Genomic DNA, 18691 nt, shown 5'->3' with positions numbered 1-18691 from the left:
GTTCATCATTTATTGTTGGATTAAAAGCAGAACAGAACACTTTGTTTCCCTGGATGTTTTTTTATGTGAGGTAGTAGAAAAACTTAATCCTAAAAGCTCTTTGGCTTTTCCCAAAAATCTGCAGGATATGATGGTGGAGTAATGAAATGATATGGTCTCTGACATCTTTCATATGCCTAGCTGCAAGAGTTAACATACGTTTACGTTTGTCCATATATGCTCATTTAGCTAAAATACACACACACACACACACACACACACACACACACACACACACACACACACACACACACACACACACACACATACACACATACACACACACACACACACACACACACACACACACACACACACACATACATACACACACACACACACACACACACACACACACACACACACACACACACACATACATACACACACACACACACACACACACACACACACACACACACACACACACACACACACACACACACACACACACACACACACACACACACACACACCTTTGTTGGAAACACACACACACACACACACACAAACATACACACACACACACATACACACACACACACACACACATACACACACACACACACACACACACACACACACATACACACACACACACACACACACACACACACACACACACACACACACACACATACACACACATACACACACACACACACACACACACACACACACACACACACATATATATATAGAGAGAGAGAGAGAGAAGGGGGGTTACTATCATTTCATTGAAAATTACTTGACTGAAAATTAAATGTTTGAAAAAATTTGACTGAAACTAATCGACTGAAAGATCATTTAACTGAAACCTATTTGACTGAAAAGTGATTGTCTTAAAATCCATTTGACTGAAAATCCATGTGACTGAAGCCAATTGAACTGAATCACAAATCATTGAAAATATTCAAAATAAGAAAATACAACATAAAACAGTGTTTCTGCATGGAGCAAGCTGCCCTGCACACACCATGTGGGGAACTTTGCCCCCCATCCCCCGTAATTATATATAATAACTCCATGACCACACAACCACTTAAAAAAAGAAAAAAACAGCATACACAGCGAATCAGTACTTGTGCACAAACTTCTTTTAAAAAATGGGTACTAACATCAAGTGTTAATGAACGGGGATCTGGGAGGACCTGTGTAGGCTAAGCCATGGAATATATGGATGCAGGAAGAAGAAATGCTGCAGGACATAACAAAGCTCTAGATTTCCAGTACCTATGAAATGGAGTGACAGAAGATGCTATGCTAATTAGCTGCAAATCCTTTGAAATGACCATTCATGAAGAAGTATGCCTGGAGACCATGACTAAGGATGACTAATGCAAGTCCCAGTTCCAGGTGTAGCACTCATGGCCAGTAATGCGTATTATCTGAAATGTAGCAGTCATGAAAGCAAACACTGGAGAGAAACAAACAACAGAAGCATAGTACAATGGATAAATCTTTGTATGAACAATCTTAACAAACAAAATAAATATATCTAAAGCCTTCTTTGGAATGTTCACAGCAAATACTTGCACATAAAGTTGAAAGGTATCAGAGTTATGAAAGGAAACTGACCAAGGAAGGATTACATCAAGAATGATCCTGTGATCTTGAAATGAGAAATTATTTATGTCAATATTTGCTGCTTTCACGTTTTACCTTCAAAAACTTTTATATGTTACCAGAGAAGTTAAAGGTTCAATGGAGATGTAGTTGCAGTCAGTGCTTATACTGGGTTAGTACCTCACTGCACTTGTCAATTATATTTCTGTCTAAATAATATGCTTCAAAGCCCTGAATCTGACAAAATTTGTGGTCTGAATAAAAACTGGGAAAATATCATAAAGTGCTATGTTCAGATATACAGAGAATATCTACAGGGTTCCTATTTCAACTTCTGGACATTTTTATTTTCATAGTGAACCATTATATGAACTATGTAAAGGAGGACATTGGTTGTTGTTTTTTTGTATATCTTCTTAAGTCTTCAAGTTAGAGACTTCTTTTTTCAGAAAGTTGTCACTAAGAAGATTAGAATTAATCAGCCGTATTTCCCCATATCTATGAACAATTGTTGTACTGCTACAATGAACATGTGACTAGTTTCTATTATCAGGAAAAAAAGTGCATTTCTCAGACATTGAGAGCAACAGATGAATTCATTAATTTTTTATATTAACTCAAATGATTTTTTCAAATGTTATATACCCATAAGGTTGTCTCTGTGAGATCAGCTATCTGTTTCATAAAATTGTAATCAATCTCCATTACAATCACGAAAATGCTATTTGTCACTTTGTGGAGAAAAATAATCAATATGTCTTTGAGAATAGAGAAGCCATTTAATGCAACAAATTGATGCCTGTTAGAGAAATTCAGCTTGCCAGCAGACTGCGACAAGCTAATAGAAAACCAGAAAATTCACTACATTGTCTGGCAGTTGAAAGAGACAGTCCCTTATGTTACAAAAATTAATCTGCAAGCAGTGAAGTAGCTTCCTGTGTTGACAGGGAAGACAGTTGCTAGATTCAACTAGACGTATTATATAGTGAATTCCAGATTCAAGAGCTTTTTCTCTAACTCATTTAACTTAAGAACTCTGACACTGTCCTCCTGCCACTTATAAAAGGTAAATGGTTTAAAGGTGTATTCATCACAGAAGGGAGTATTATTAAATGTAACACAGGATTACATAATAAATAACTGGACAGCAAACAGCATTTTGGAGCCCTGACGTCTGTTACAGGAATGGTGAGGCTTTGTAAGGCCAAGTTATTATCTATCATCAATTTATCCTTTTTTTAACTTATATGCTGTATGTTGATTAGATTATAGGTACATATTAATTATTTGTTATATAATAGCTCTTGCTTTGTCTGGCACAGAAACAGGGCTAATGTCCAAGAAAACATACAGGTACACAAATTATAATATTGTTATGGTAAGGTTCAGAGTTGTCTGCAATACTGCCATACCTTTGAACCTCTAAGCACAACACATCTAGAGAAAGCCAAAAATAATGGGGTGATAAAGGTCCAAAATCAAATGTTTAATATTGCTGACTTTGAAAGTTGTTACAATAACATGTTCTGCATTAACATCTATTTCCTGAAGGATATAAAATCTGAAACTCAAATGTATGTAATTATGTAGTGACTACAATCCACAACAATTTATCAGAAAGCCATAAATTTTATGTGAAGTAGACCTAAAATATGAGACAAAAATATGGACATTCTGTCAAGAGTTGGGCAGCTGTGAGGTATGAATGCTGTCCTTTTGTGAATTAGTACATGCATTAAATTTGCTTTGTGATCCGGACTGCTCTGAGATGAACTGTTTATCATAAAATAATATTTACTCAAAACAAAATGAGACTCGGTCATGTGTCTTACATTTTCTTATAGGTTAAATATGCAAAAAAGCTTCAATATATGATGAAATACAAAATAATAAATTATCAGCATAACATATGACACTTGAAGTATGCTTTTAATAATTGAGCACAAAGTCATACTAAATCTGTTAAAGTTTCTTATAAGCTTGTAAATTCATAATGTTTTATTTACCAATTGACTTTACTCATGAGTTTCACACAGACCGTAAAACACTAAGAAACATCTAAAATGTTTGTCCTCAGTATATTTTGCCTATAATTTGAAGTGATTAAGTTTCATCAAGCACCCTTTTTGGAAACAAAAGTATATGAAACACTTCAAACTTCTTTGTTGTAATAGCAGGTGTTGTCAGGTTATTGTAAAACTTTTCTCAGTTATTAAAGATATCACTTTGCATAAATTGATGGCACCTGTCGCAGAGATGGGGTGCTGACCGACCCTAACATGACATGGTGGAGCAAACAGTGGTTTGTAAAAATAAATGCCATGGGAGCATGAAGCCAAACATTACAGCAGTTTTGGAGGAATGTGACCAACCTGCCACATCATTGCAAGGTAAACCACCCTGGACAGTACCTGATAGGTCAGATGGGGAGAAAATATTTTTGGATTATCAGGGTGGTGTCACTTCCACATGTTGTGATGGATAACACACCATTTTAGCACACCTACACCTGATTTCTGTGCAATAGCACAGTTGGCTAGTGCAGGCTGACCACAGTATATGTTGGCCATGCATTCTTTTAAGTGAACTAGGTATCCCCCCATGTTAGGACAGCAGCTGGGTAGCATGGGATTGTATGGTACTTCTTGACATCTTGCATGGACATGCTTAATCTGCATGCCACAGGGCATGTCTTTGGCATAAGTATTCCTTTGTGTATTTTATTGTGTATTCATAGGGCAGAGTACTGCTATTATGAGACCTGTAAAACCTGAGACATGACAACAGACTGATGTTGGCACCCTTGCAGGGGCTATTGATGATCTTAAGATACAGATGCCTGAAGCACCATCTGAAGACACAGTGGAACTGTCTGTTTTCTTGCTTAGTGCGCATCTACTTACAATAAGTGGCACTGTCTGTTTCCATCCTTAGTGGACATCCACTTAGAATATAGGCTGAAGCTGTGGTCTCACCCACACAAGAACATGATTCTGCACAGTGTAAGTGCTCACTATCCCTGTGAAGGATAGATTTTCACTGAATCCAACCACTGCAGCTCCCTTTGCAGCTGTATCAGCAGAGGCATATACTGCATTTCAGGTGCATATACTCACAGGCTTGCAGGGGTGCTCGATGCTATCACCTGTCACAGTAGGGCAGTGAGGTGGGCTGCACTTAGGACTTTAGGACTGATCATAGGTGTGTTATTGTATTATCCAGATACAATCTATTGCAATATAGTCCAGCCATATCTCTCATTCTCACAGAATGTCCATATTTTTGCCTCATATTTTTGGTCTTTTGCTCATAACATTGGTGGTTTCCTGGCAAATCACTGATGACTGAAATCACTACATAATGCCATGCATTTGAGTTAAAGATTTCATATCCTTCAGAAAATGCATACTAACAACTAATCCCACTACTCTAGCAACTCTCTAAGTTTATACAAGCAATATTTAAAATCTGTCCCTCTTTTTGGGCCTTTGTCTCCCCATTATTTTGCTTTGTCCAGATCTCTTGCTCTAAGAGGTTGACAGGTATGAGTCCAGGAAGGATGTCATTGCTGTCTTGAATGGCATTTGTGAGGACACGGAGACCGGGGACATGGTGGTGATAAGTTTCCTGATGTCTTGAGTGGCACACATCACTTCCATGTACATCTCTATTCAGAGGCTTGCCAATACCACCATACTAGATGATACCAGCAGTGTTATCTGAGGCTGGAATATGGGACATATGAGGGCTGCTTATGGAGGCGGTGATCACGGTAGGATATGCATTCTTCATCTGTGTCTGGACATGTACAGCACTCTGTCACCCATTGACATGGGTGGCCATGACACTTGACCTTCAATGGCAGGACACGTCACAAGTGTATCACAGTCCCACAGCTGGATACTATCCGTAAGAGGAGGACGTGAAGAACAACATGTCATCCAAGTGATCACAGGTCACATAGTGGCAACACCACAGAAGGAAAGTGTCTATGGCACAGAATACTTGTCCCCTCGAGACCACTTTTCCCAAATCCTGTGATGTACACCCTCCTCGATGTGTTTACACAGACATGTGCTATTTACCCCTTGCCGCTTCTAACTATGATGGCAACTCTGCATTTCTCCACCCTTCCACCATCCTGTGGGATAAAAGTGGGACTGTCTGATGCACAATGTGGTTTAACCATGTACTGACCACCATAACCTGATATTTACACTGCATGCATCATGTTTGATTTATGTGATACCACACTATTACTGTGTGCTTATCAGGCTCCATAGTTCTGGATTACACATCGCCCCCCTGCCTGCATTGCCAGATGCTGTGCCTGTTGCTGGCTATGGCATGGTTGTAGAGCAGCTGCCAGTGTTCTGCAATATCAATCCCTCCCCAAAAAAACTAAAACGTGAACATTTATTTCACATTTTTGTAGGGGGGCAAGCACCCCTGTACCCCCCACCCCCTGCTACTTAAATATACCATCTCTGAGATTGCTCTACAGTGAAAAGAACAGTAAAGTTCTCATTCCACATTGTACGGTGATCTCCATATACAGGGTTCGATATTGCAGAATTTCGATCCACTGGTCCTCAATGATCAGAGGCTTGATGTTCTGCAATTTCAGTCCTTTAAAGGGGACCCAAAGGAGTACAGTTTGCTGTTGCCTAAGGCTGTATAGATTTTGCTGAGCATGATTATGAATCATGACTATGTTCACCTTTCATATATTTGAATATCACTACAACCTCATATTACTAACCTGTTTCATTTGCATGGCATTTTGCAGTGAACTCTGTATATCTTCATTTGTGCATTTGCGTTCACTGCAAAGTAGTGCAATGTGAGACTATACATCACCACTACCCCATATATGCTCCGGTCTGCACGTGGACAATTCTGGGACAAACACAGGCTGCATACCACACAACCTGTCTTCAAATCCCAGACAGTTTTTGGAGGCAGAGAAGTCCTATTGCTTGTGTGTGAAACCAGAGAAATTGGAATTAACTCAGGCATGCAATGTGCTACTGGCAAGGAACTGCAACTTTTTGACAACTTCATTTTAAGCAAGTATGTTCAGGTGGCTCTTGTCCCTGTTGGAACTGATTTTTTTTTTTCTTGATTAGTATGGCAGATAAAATCTTTTAAGACAGAGTTGACAAATTAGCTAGGAAATATTTTTTTTTTCTAATCACTCTTTCTTTGCTTCTGATATCAAAGATGTAATGATGCCTTTGACATTTTGTGGAAGACATTAATCTTTTCTGGTTTTGCCTTTTGGAAATGATGGAATATCTTAATGAACATTAACCATTCATTGTGTGGGGACTGGTACACCTGCCACTCATATTAATTACATTGTTTATATAAGCAAATGTCAGTATGGTGTTCCTACAGGTGAGTTATGTCATGAAGTCTTTTTCACTGCTGGGAGACTTGAGTAAATCTGCCCCATCTCCCGAGGTCGTGCGACCTCAGTTGTGATTACAATTAGCAAAGAGGTGGGGTAAAGTCCTATGTAGGGAAGTACAAGGCCTTATCCTTAGTTCAACCAGAGCAGTATTTTAATATATTATTATTATTTTTATTATTTTTAAACAGGAACAAACACAGTAACTAAGTTTTACTTAAGAAAATTCATTTAAATATGCCATCAATGAAATGGGACTCCACTTCTACCATAGCTGTTTCCACATACATTTTTCCATTAAAAAAAAAAGAAAAAAAACACATGGAACTATTATACCAGTAAAAAACATCTCATCTCCATTTTAGAGACTGTTGGTTATCACAATGTATTAATAGAGACTGTTAGTTATTACACTGGATTAATGTCTTCCTGGGGAAATAGGGCAACTTTAGACAGAGTAGATTTACAGAGAATGTCCCACTTCCCTCGTTCATTCCCTGTTCAATATACATAGAGTAATGGTCAGGCCAAGGAAATAACAAAGATAAAAACCTGTAAAACAACATGGTATGAAGCTTTGAATTGCTATTCACATGAATGTTCAGCAGCAAAGTGTAGATAAAAGTGCAGGCCCATGGCTAATTCAAGGGCCCATTCAAGGATTCCACTTTTCACTGACATGCTGTACATATTGCAATGTTTTAAATGGCATTGAGTATGCCTAAGAGTACTTAAAAATATAATGAGTGACTTATAAAAAGGAATAATGCTTTAACATGCAAATTCACAGTTCTGTAAAACTGTTATTATTTGATTTTTTTCAGTTTCAGTGCAATATGAGAGACATTACATGAAAGAAATACCATGAGGCCAGACTTACCATTAGCCCCTTAAAACTTCTAAGAGCAAACTCTCGATTTCAGAGCTAATAAACTCAAGGTACGCTCATTTTGTCTTTTACAGTTAGTCTCACACTGTGCAGAGTTAATTCTAACACTTCCCTGTTTGGTTCAAATAAACTTCATGTTCCTAGCTCTCAACTTCTTTGCTCAAGAATCAAGGTCAAAACCAAAAATAATGTGGGACAATCCAAAATCAGGGACATTTTTTTAAATGTTACTCTAATTCACATAAGAGGTTAATAGAAAAATATGTTTTGCACCATCGTGGATTATAATTCACTTAAGAACATAACAGAAAAGCAGGTTTTCTATCAACATACATTTTCTGATCAGCAAAAAGTATAAAACTCTAATGTCTGGCATTATTGACTGACTGTAGCCCTCAAAATCTACCAATAAATGAAAAATGTTATGAGGAACATGTCATATTAAGGATGTTCTACAAAAGCAGAATAAAATAGAAATAAAGTGTAAGATACAGTGTTTCAAGTTGTTTTGCACCAAAAGTTTGCAGCTGCATTAACAGAGAAACATCTGCCTCTTAGTGCAGCTGGATAGATTAAGGCTGTTTTCTCCTCCCAGTAAAATTTAGAAAAAGAAATTCCTGACTGAAAGAATGAGGACAGTAACAGTAAACCAGAAATAACACATTTAACCATCATTCTTTTTTCTTTCCACGTTATTTTACTCTGGTCCATAGGACCCAAAATAAAGGTTTATGAACACAGGAGAAGTCAGCTAAAGAATGCCAGAAGACACTGTATAAGAAACAAGCAGTGTCTTTTCTTTATCTTTTTATGCACAGAGATTGCAAAGGAAGAGCATAGGGGAAGGAAGTTTACAATGTAACAGAACCATATCTATTATAAATCTGCAGCACTGACTTGGGCATTTCCCAGCAAGACAGTCATGTGAGGCAAAATTAAGAGCATTTGACACACATAGCAATGTGGTGGATTAAAGTCTGTAAGTTTATCCTTTTTAAACTTCCCAAGGCCTTTAACAAAGTACTGTTGAAGAGGTTAACAAAAGCTGTGCACCTTTATAGTGACCCTAAGTAAGTAAGAGGTTTGCCATTGGTGCATAGTATGCATAAGTTAAGAACATCCACTGTAAAAAAGCAGGGTTACTTGAAGATAGAAGATCGTATGTCATGTTTCTTGTGGTAGCTAATGGGATTGGCAGTACTACAACTTTGGGTAATTACGTATTATCGCAACCACTTTTTCAAGGTAATATCGCTCGCTTCTCCGTGCGCAGATGTAGATGGTCATGCTGCCGTTATGTCAAGAAGTGTGTTTTCCTTCATATTGAAAGGTTGTTTTAGGCAGGGGTATCATGGGAAATGGTGCAGATCATGGTTTTGGTGTACTTATGCTGTTTTTTGCGCTCGCCGCTTCTTGATCGCTGATGCACTGATGAGCCATCAGAATGTACTCCTCCTCGCATGTCAGCGCTGATAATGGTACCAGTAAGAAGGAATAAAAGGATATTAAGGCTTGTCACCGCATTTCCTGCCATCACCTTTATTAAGAAACTATGCTGCACAACAAAGTTTGACAGCTTTGTTCCCCCCCACCCCCCTTTTTTTGTCTCTTCTCTTTTTTTGTAGCTGTCAAGAAGTAGTAGACAAGTGGACAACTGTCAGCGTGGGAGTCTGTTACATTAAGCGGCTCGTGGCTTGAGAGATGGAATGCGTGTTACACAAAAGTGCTGTGGGAAAATGTATCTCCAGTGACATGATGTCGGGGAAACGGCATAGCTTGAAACAAGCAGTCATTCCTCACATGTCATACCGCCTTTCCTACCTAAACAAGGCTTTTTAATAAAGTTAATGTTGTCAATGTGATCCTGTACATACTTACAGTTAAATCAACCCAGCAGGAAGCGAGCGGTATTACCTCGAAAAAGTGGTTGCGATAATACGTAAGTACCCAACTTTGAAGCTGGACTTTTAGTTTGTGAGACTTTCTGTTACTGTCGTTTGATTCAGTCTGGAGGCTAGCACATTATAATAATTGTCATCTACTCTGGATTCTAGTTATATAGTCAAGCAACAGTTTTTTGGATTTGACTTCTTGAACTGTTACTTTTTTATTTTATTCACTACATATAACTTTCATTCTAAAAAATGCTGATGGCTTCTTGAATAATCAGTTATTGCATTTTTTAATTTGGATCCCTTTTATTGTATGTATTTAAACTACAGTGACTTCAAAGTAAAAAGATGTATTTAAATGAATGTGTGAATAAAGTTCTCTGAGTTATGTTATTTCATAAAGGCAGGAAGGAAATGTGTAGAACTTCTGTATCACAAGCTAATGAGAATATATAACTTCTACATTCCTAAAACTTCCATTTTATTCTTCATTCATCTGAGCTTTAGCTCTGAAACACATGAACCTAGTTAGCAGAGATACATTTATTAATCATTGAGAAAGGCTTCTGAGAGAAGATACAAACTCTGAGAAGGATTACTTCCTTAATTATGTGTTTCACTGAGATTAGTAACAGTACATGTAAAAAGAACATCAAGTACAACAGAGTGCCGAAGAAGAATGTTTTTAACTCAGGCTTCTTCAAATCAAAGCACATTTTACACCCAAACTGTTAATAAATATGAATGATGTTCTATATAAATCTTACAAAAAGCAGAAACCATTCACATTTACAGCACTAATAATGTACAAATGTAATAATATAGATGTACTGTAATGAACAAAATGGCATATCTGTAGTAATATGAAAATGCCAAGGACAACCAAGGTGCCTATGACCTTAGGTATTCATGTGTATAAAATTACAACAGCAAATTTGTGCAAATAATAGTATTTGCTATATTGCTGTGTTCAGTATTAAGTAACTAGAAACAGAAAAACATTTACACACATGCAATCTTGCAAGTATATACACATGCGTGAAAGCACGTAAATACAATTACATAAAATACTTATGCCTATCTGCCTAGATTATCTGTATGTATCTGATACACACTTACAAAATATTTCTCTAACAGTACAGATAGCAAAATCTTGCCATTATTAAGTAATAGATTCAGGTAAAACAAATCTGCAGAGCAGTAGCTGTGCTGTGATAATTCACCCAGCACCAGAACCATCCCTTAAATATTTATTTAAATCCTGGTCTTATAAGTCTGACGGAGGAAGAGCAATAAATCTTAGTAAAGCAACCATCCTGCAATTCAGTGCTGTCAATCAGGACTTGGCTTAACTTTCTACTGAATTTATTTACTGGAAAATGAGGGTGCAGATATGAATCAATACTCAAAAGGCCACTTCATAAAGCGTATACTCATGAAGAATGTATGTAGTATAACTTTTCTCACTCAGCATTAATCTTCACTAACAAGAAATGCATGTTCCTGACAAGAGCTGCATCAATTCTCTTTCATTATCATAAATGAGTTCTTTGAACATTATGCATAAAATATGGATATCTACAAAAAAAGAGAAATGATCTAACAGTCAAATCGCTTAGGGGTGTTTACCACAATCCACACTGTTTCTCTAATTTAACTAATGCCTTTAATTTTAGCATTAAAAAGGAAAGTGCAAGATCATTGAATAATCTTTTGTCATGAATGACAGATCTTAGTTTTTCGAACCACTGTCATCTTTGAAAGTTATGCTTTGTATCCAAGCAACTCCTTGTAGTTCAAAATGATAAAGCCTGAATATTAGCATCACTCAAGGGAGGAACTTGGTGTTGTTATAAATGAAGTGAGAAGTAACTTCAGAAAAATAACTGTACTGACAGCATGCATTCCCTGTCTTCAGGCTTTTAGCACCTGATTTGCACATATTAAAGGATAATCCAGATGTGTGGCTGTCAGCTGTCAGACTCTTTGTTTTCCATTCAAACGGAGGGCTTCACCCTTTCAAAGACAATTTGAAATTTGAGGAAAAGCAAGTTATTATTACTTCATGTCACCATAAAGTCCAAATTTGTGTGCCATTGTAAAGGCAAATAGGGCACCAGCCTCATTAAGTATTAATATGTGAGTAAATCAGTATGCAGACTCCAAAGAGAAGTATGCATACTGATTTTTCCGGAGGCTTCTTGAAGTAATAACTTGCAAGACACTGTTGCTGGATAAAATTTTTTGCATCTGCACTGTAAAACTAAAGCTCACAGAATACTGAAAATGTCATTTCTTTATTAATACAATTTAACAAGATGAAATAACTTCAGACATACCATGGAGATTATAATTAGGTGAGGTGTAACAGGAAGCCCCAGAGTGCTTTCTGGATAATCCCCATTGTAGCCATTTCCTTTTTTGTATTCTTCGAACATATTAACTAGGTCACCAAGTGTTTCCTCTGTGATTATTCTGAATAAGTTGGCCATGAGCGTTGCCACACTGGCAAAGAAATGATCCATTCTCTTCATTCGCTGAACCTTTAATGAGAAAAAAAACAAAAATAAACTGTAACAGAGTGTTTCATGAAAGTACAAAAGCTGACATACAGTTTACACAATAACATATTTTTCTTGTAAGGGATCATGTTTTAATTTACAGCAAACTGTTTCCATAGTAAAAGTAAGTCTTGAGAATGGTATAATAAGCAAATTCAGAAATGTTCAAGTTTTAAAATGCAGTGGCACTTAGACAGACATTGACAATTCCTGAGGTAGTTAATTTCTTAGTCTGTAAAAGCAGTCACTCAACAGTGAAGAAAAAATCAAATAATTTTGAGTCATTATTTGAAAATAACAAGAACTTTTCTTGCCCATTTAGAAAGATTCAGACAGCGCACTGGAAGTAGAGAAAACTTTTTTGTCTATCTGAATGTATCTATTCAGGGTAACCTACATTACTTCAGCAGACATGTGACTGGTTTTGTGATTGTGGTTAAGTATGGTGCATTTGGCATGTTTGGTAGAATAAAGTATACTTTATTACTAACTACACAGCAGTCCAGTACAACGTACTAATGAGATACAATATATACTACCTTATTATTACCTACACAGGTGATAAATATATATGTGCAGGTAATAACTATGTAAAACGTAAATGTAGCATGTACAATAGCACTGACAACATTCTTTAGAGTTATATTATATTAACTATGTAGCGCTGCAATATTTAATCCTTGAATTTAAAACATTTACAGATAATGTCATTAAGAAGGTATCAGGAAAATGTGGTCTTGAAGGCCTGGGGGAGTCCTGCTTTTCCTTATTTTTGGGGGGTGGGGTGGGGACTTATTCCATAATGCAGGGCCAAGCTTTGGCACACTCTCCAGTGACAGTTTTGAAAGGAGGCCATCATAAGGAGATCCAATTTCCTTGGCTAATTATTCATTACAGTGGTGAGTAACCATCCTTTACAATTTTATAATCTAGACTGCCCAGGAGAAAGGTTGACCGTTCTGTCACTGGGGTCACTTGAGATTCTGAAGGATTGAAGGAAGGTTGGAGTAGAGGGTTTAAGGGTCAGCAGGTAATGCAAATCTGCACATTTTGTTTTAGGTATTATAGGCTGAGTGAAAAAAAGAAAAAGGTAAGCCTTACTGAAGTTTGCATAGAAGAACATTTTTGTCAAATGATCTGACATGCATTTTAAAGGTTTTTCCAACCTTTTGATCCAATGGCCTGAATACAAAACATGAGTAAATATATTTAGTATTTTTTAATTTCAATAAATAAATAAGTTGTATCTGACAAGATAATAGTTCATACAAACTAAGAAGACAAATAAATTAAGAAGCCCTCAAGTGATCCTGGAAATTAACAGTCTATTATTCTCACTAGTAATATGTGCAAGGCTATGACATTCATTATTCTGTAACTATTAACAAATGCTATAGGTTACCTTATATCTCTGGATATATACTAGTCCAACTTTGTAAAAAGCCACTCATCCCAACTCATTTTTTGTTAAGTCCTTTGAAATGTTTCCTGAAAGAATGAAGTTATTCTGTAACTATTAAGAAATGGTGAAGGTGACTTTATATCCCTGGACACACACCAGTTCACTTAGTAAAAGTCAATTCATCCAAACTCAGTGTGGCTGAGTTCTCTGAAATGTTTACTGAGGTTATGGATAAGGAACATACCATCCACACTGCTTATCTGAACCTGGCCAAAGTATTTGACACTATCTCCATGATGGTATCAATGACAGGCTCTTTCAAGTCATTATTAACTCATATGTAATGTTCTGGATTTGTAACTGTATCTCCAAGAGAACAGATACAATTAAAGCTGGGTAATTTGATCTGGACCAAAATCTGCTACGACTGTTGTCCCACTGGGTTCTTTCCTGGTCCTTTCATCTTTGGTAAATATTTCTGTGACATAAAAGCTGAAGATTGCAAACTGGGGAGTTATCAAATCCCATTCTGATACTCATGTTCTCCAGCAAGGGCCTCACCAAACAGCTGCTTGTTTATTAATTATGGGCTTACCCGCATAGTTTCCTTTGGTAAATCTAGAGTCACTACTGGTTACCGTATAGATAACATTCCACTTAAAAAGGCTAAAGGGAAGTCTCCGTGTTCACCAGTGGGAATGGTAAACACTGAACAGCCTGCCTGTCCCTGGAGGAGTGGTTACTACCTAGAAGCTGTAGTTTTATTGGCCATTTTGGGTCAGTTCTAAATTCCTTGATCTCTCTCTCTTAAAACCAGGTTGCCTCATGGTTTTGGCGTCTTTTCAGGCTTGCTAGTTGTTGCTGAAGCACCTACCAAGAGGAGAAAACGCTGAGAGAAGAAAAGGAGCCACTTTTGTGATTTTAAGTATTTTCTTCAGATTTTTTGTTAAGTTTTATTGCTTTGCCGCCTACTTTTTGGCATTTTCCGGCTTGCTAAAGTTTATATCTGTAACAGTAACAGTAGTTGGAACACATCTAGAGCCTGTTTACTGCATTTCCTGTGTTGCACTTAATTTAAAATCGTTTTTTTTCTCTAAAAACTGCATTTTACCTGATTTTGGCCTAGCACTCAAGTGTGGGGTCATTTATTGCACTGTTGTGATTATTTTGCTGCTTGTGTATGTATCTTTGCTACCTTTAAACTACAACAAAAAAAAAAAAAAAAAAAAAATCTTGCTTTTTTCTCACTTTCTGAAAGTTAAGAAAGTTCAGTTACAGATTTGCTGTTCTGAACTGTTTGGAAGTTTCTAGAAGGCCAGTGCTTGCTTGGGCTAAAGGGAAGTCTCTGTGTTCAATTCTAAACTCCTTGATCTCTCTCTCTCTCTTAAAACCCTACAACTCTCTTTTTGAGCGGTTTTGCGCACTGAGCAGCGTCGGGCAGCGCCGCCTAAACAGATTTAAACTATTCCAGGCTCCACAAAGTCTGCTCTTCACTTTTTTCCTTAGAACTGTTCAAACTCTCAAAGTAATCACTCTATTCTCTTTCTAAAGCCCTGCACTTGCTCAGTTCTTATAAGGAAACACCAACTAACTAAAGCACTACACCCTCCTTGACTTCTCATAAGTATTAGACTCCCGATTGGTCCTTCCTGATCAAGTGAAAAATCAGTTCCCTTCCCTAATCTGATCAGTAAAAAAACAGTTCCCTATACTAATCTGGTATGTCCAAGGGTCAGTTTCAAGGTTACTCTCCAGTCCAGCTGATGAATCTGGGAATTTTAAGGCAATGTTACAATTGCCTTATGTACACAGACAACCCTCTCCTCCTTCCAACAAACTCTAATACACAGTCAGTCACAGTCAGTCAGGAGGAAAAGGTAACCACCCACACCACAAATCCAGTCTCACACAGACCTATTGCATCTGCATACCCAACACATAAACACACAAAAACATACTCGGAGGCTCTAAATAAAAATCTGCCTAAACAGCAAAGACCTCCTAAGCAGATATCCAAGCAAAAGCCACCCCTCAACAATACCCACAAATCACATATCTCACAAAATCAGTGTGCCTCACAGTCACAGCCCATAAGGCCAAACAACACACCAAATACACTTGTTATAGGGGACTCTATTGTCCGGCACACTGACGTCCCACTCACCAGACTGAACAAGGAGAAGGTCACTGTAAGCTGCCTGTCGGGTGCCAGGATCCGCCACATAATGCAAGCACTCAGGTCACTCCAAAGCAAGTACAAGTATGCCTCCGTCATTGTCCATGCTGGTGTGAATGACCTGAGACGTACCTCCCTGGACTACATGAAAAGAGACATAGAGGAGCTCTCTGATCATGTAGCCCAGGCCGGTATGACCCTGACCTTGAGTAGCATCTCACCCTCACCAAGAATGATGCCACCGTATGAAGACAAAATGATCAGTTTCAACAATTGACTAAAGTATTGGTGTCATTCAAAGGGGATCCAGTGTCTGTCAGCATGGGATGACATGCTCAACAAGCCACGTTGCTTCGCTAGGGACGGCTTGCACCTGTCACCCTTAGGCTTTTGTATACTGGCCAAGGCTCTTGCCACCCCCATAGTGCCTTTTTTAGGCAAGGCTCAAAGGACAAACTCACCTCCATAGACAACCCAAAGATAAAAAAACTAAAGGTAATGCTATTCAATGCCAGAAGTCTAAACCTCAAGATGCACGCATTCGAGACACTCCTCAGTATGGAGAAAATCGATGTCTGTGCAGTAACAGAAACCTGGTTCAAGGCTCCTGAGAGCACCCCAGCACTATCAGGTTATAACTCATACCATGCATTTCGGCCCCAAAACTCGGACCGAAGCACAAAAGGAGGGGGAGTATCTATATTCATCAAAGATACCTACACCTCCAGGTTAGTGGCACTGCATGAAGCATCGGAAACCATCCATGTGCAACTAACAGTGGGCAAAACTGCCTTTCAGTTTGTAGCCTGCTACAGAACACCCTCCCTATTACAGGAACCCCACTTGGCATTCCTGAGAACACTGGAGAATATGAAGGTCTCTCCAAACACTATGTTATTGGGTGACTTCAACTATCCAAACATTGACTGGGAAAACTACTCAAGCCCAAACACCCTCGCCCAACAGTTCCTTGAATTTATAAACTCTAACACAATGGAACAACTGGTCACCACTCCCACAAGAGGGAACAACATATTGGACCTGGTCATCACCAACATGGGGACTCTATGTTCCACACCAGAGGTAAAACCCTCATTGGTAAGATCAGACCATAAATAAATTTCCCTGGACATCCATATCCCGTCCCCACCCCCAGCCAAGGAAATCACTGTAAAGAATTTCTCAAAAGCCAACTTTGCACTTCTCAAGACTGAGGTGGAATCCTTCAAAGCCGCTGGACCAGAGGATAATACAGCCCAATCCACAGAATCCTTTACAAATGCATTCTATGAGCACCTGCAGGAATGCATGGGTTGTGCTATCCCAAATAAAACCAAGACTCACTCCTCCAAAAACAGGAGACTGGTCTGGTGGACCCCGGCCACAAATAAACTATACAACAGAAGGAGGAAGCTACTACATGACAGAGCAAAATCCCAAAAAGGGAAGGCATCTCTGATCAGTATTAGCAAGAAACTTCGATCCCTCATAAAATCATCAAAGGCCAGTTTCGAAAGAAAAATTGCCCTAGACACTAAAGATAATCACAAGGCCTTCTTTAGTTATGTCAGGAATATGGGCAGAAACTCCCAGATATGATCTGAATTGTTGCATAACGGTACAAAATATACCAAACCTACAGACATAGCCAACATCCTGGCAGACAGATTCAGCGCAAACCCCCCCCCTTCCCCCCCAAAGGAGCAAATGCCTATCCCAACTGAATGTAACCACCCTGACATCACAGATGCACAGGTGAAAGCTGCCCTCTCCAAAGCAAAAAACACAGCATCTATGGGACCGGACGGTGTCCCAGGCTGTGTCTTACATGAGCTCCAAGAAGAACTGAACCCTCACATTAAGTCACTGTTCAAACTTAGCCTTACTACAGGATATGTACCCAAAGAATGGTGTACAGCTACAGTGGTCCCACTCCACAAAGGTGGTGCCACAACGGACCCCAGAAACTATCGCCCCATAAGCCTGACTAGTCTGTAAAGCTATGGAGCGTATTATCATGGAACTCATAAACAAAGACATTGGGAGCCTCCAGACACTGGACCCTACCGAATTTGGCTTTGTTAAGGGCAGATCTTGCCTCTTAAACCTAGTTGATTTCTTTGAAACATTTACCAAAGCCATAGATGAGGGCAAGGTAGTCCACACAGCCTAACTGGACCTCACAAAAGCCTTCAACACAATACCCTACTCGGGCATCATAAATAAGCTTACCAGCTTAAATATCAACCCCTATATCACAAGATGGGTTGCAAACTGGCTCAGAGATAGAACCCACATGGTCAGAATCGCAGGTGCCATGTCCGAATCCAAACCAGTTACAAGTGGCATCCCACAGGGCTCAGTTCTGGGACCTCTCTTGTTCGGTATATACTTCTCTGAGGTTCAGGCTAACACGCCGGGTTATGGCTGACAAAGTTCGCAGATGACTGCATACTGGGCGCCATTATCCAATCCACCTGACACAAGCATCCTCCAAAAGGGTCTCACAGAGACGGATGCTTGGTGCCAGAACCACGGCCTCAAGCTAAATGCTAAAAAGTGCATAGTCATCCCCTTTGGGGAAAACAAGGTGCCCACAAATTACCACATAGGTGGTAATCCATTAAGTATGGAAGAAGTAATTAGAGATTTGGGGACCAACGTAGATAGTAATCTCTGCTTTGATAATCACGTTGCCAAAGTGGTTAGAAAGACCTTCTATATAGCCCACCTTATCACAAAAGGGTTCGCAT

The 18691-nt window shown here is 38.7% G+C and overlaps 1 protein-coding gene across 1 annotated transcript in view; it reads right to left on the bottom strand.

Annotated features, from left to right (window-relative positions):
- The window catches only part of LOC122815364 (dynein axonemal heavy chain 3-like), a 4921723-nt gene that overhangs the window by 4331273 nt on the left and 571759 nt on the right, over nt 1-18691 (bottom strand). The window contains exon 8 of the mRNA XM_044087818.1: nt 12139-12342. Coding sequence (XP_043943753.1) covers nt 12139-12342 — 204 coding nt within the window. The remainder of the gene's footprint in view (nt 1-12138; nt 12343-18691) is intronic.

Source organism: Protopterus annectens, chromosome 11.part0 (assembly GCF_019279795.1).
Source record: "Protopterus annectens isolate FY-2018-M chromosome 11.part0, PAN1.0, whole genome shotgun sequence".
In the NCBI taxonomy this organism is placed as follows: domain Eukaryota; kingdom Metazoa; phylum Chordata; order Ceratodontiformes; family Protopteridae; genus Protopterus; species Protopterus annectens.
The sequence above is the reverse complement of the archived record's forward strand: the minus strand, read 5'-3'. Positions and strand labels throughout refer to the sequence as shown.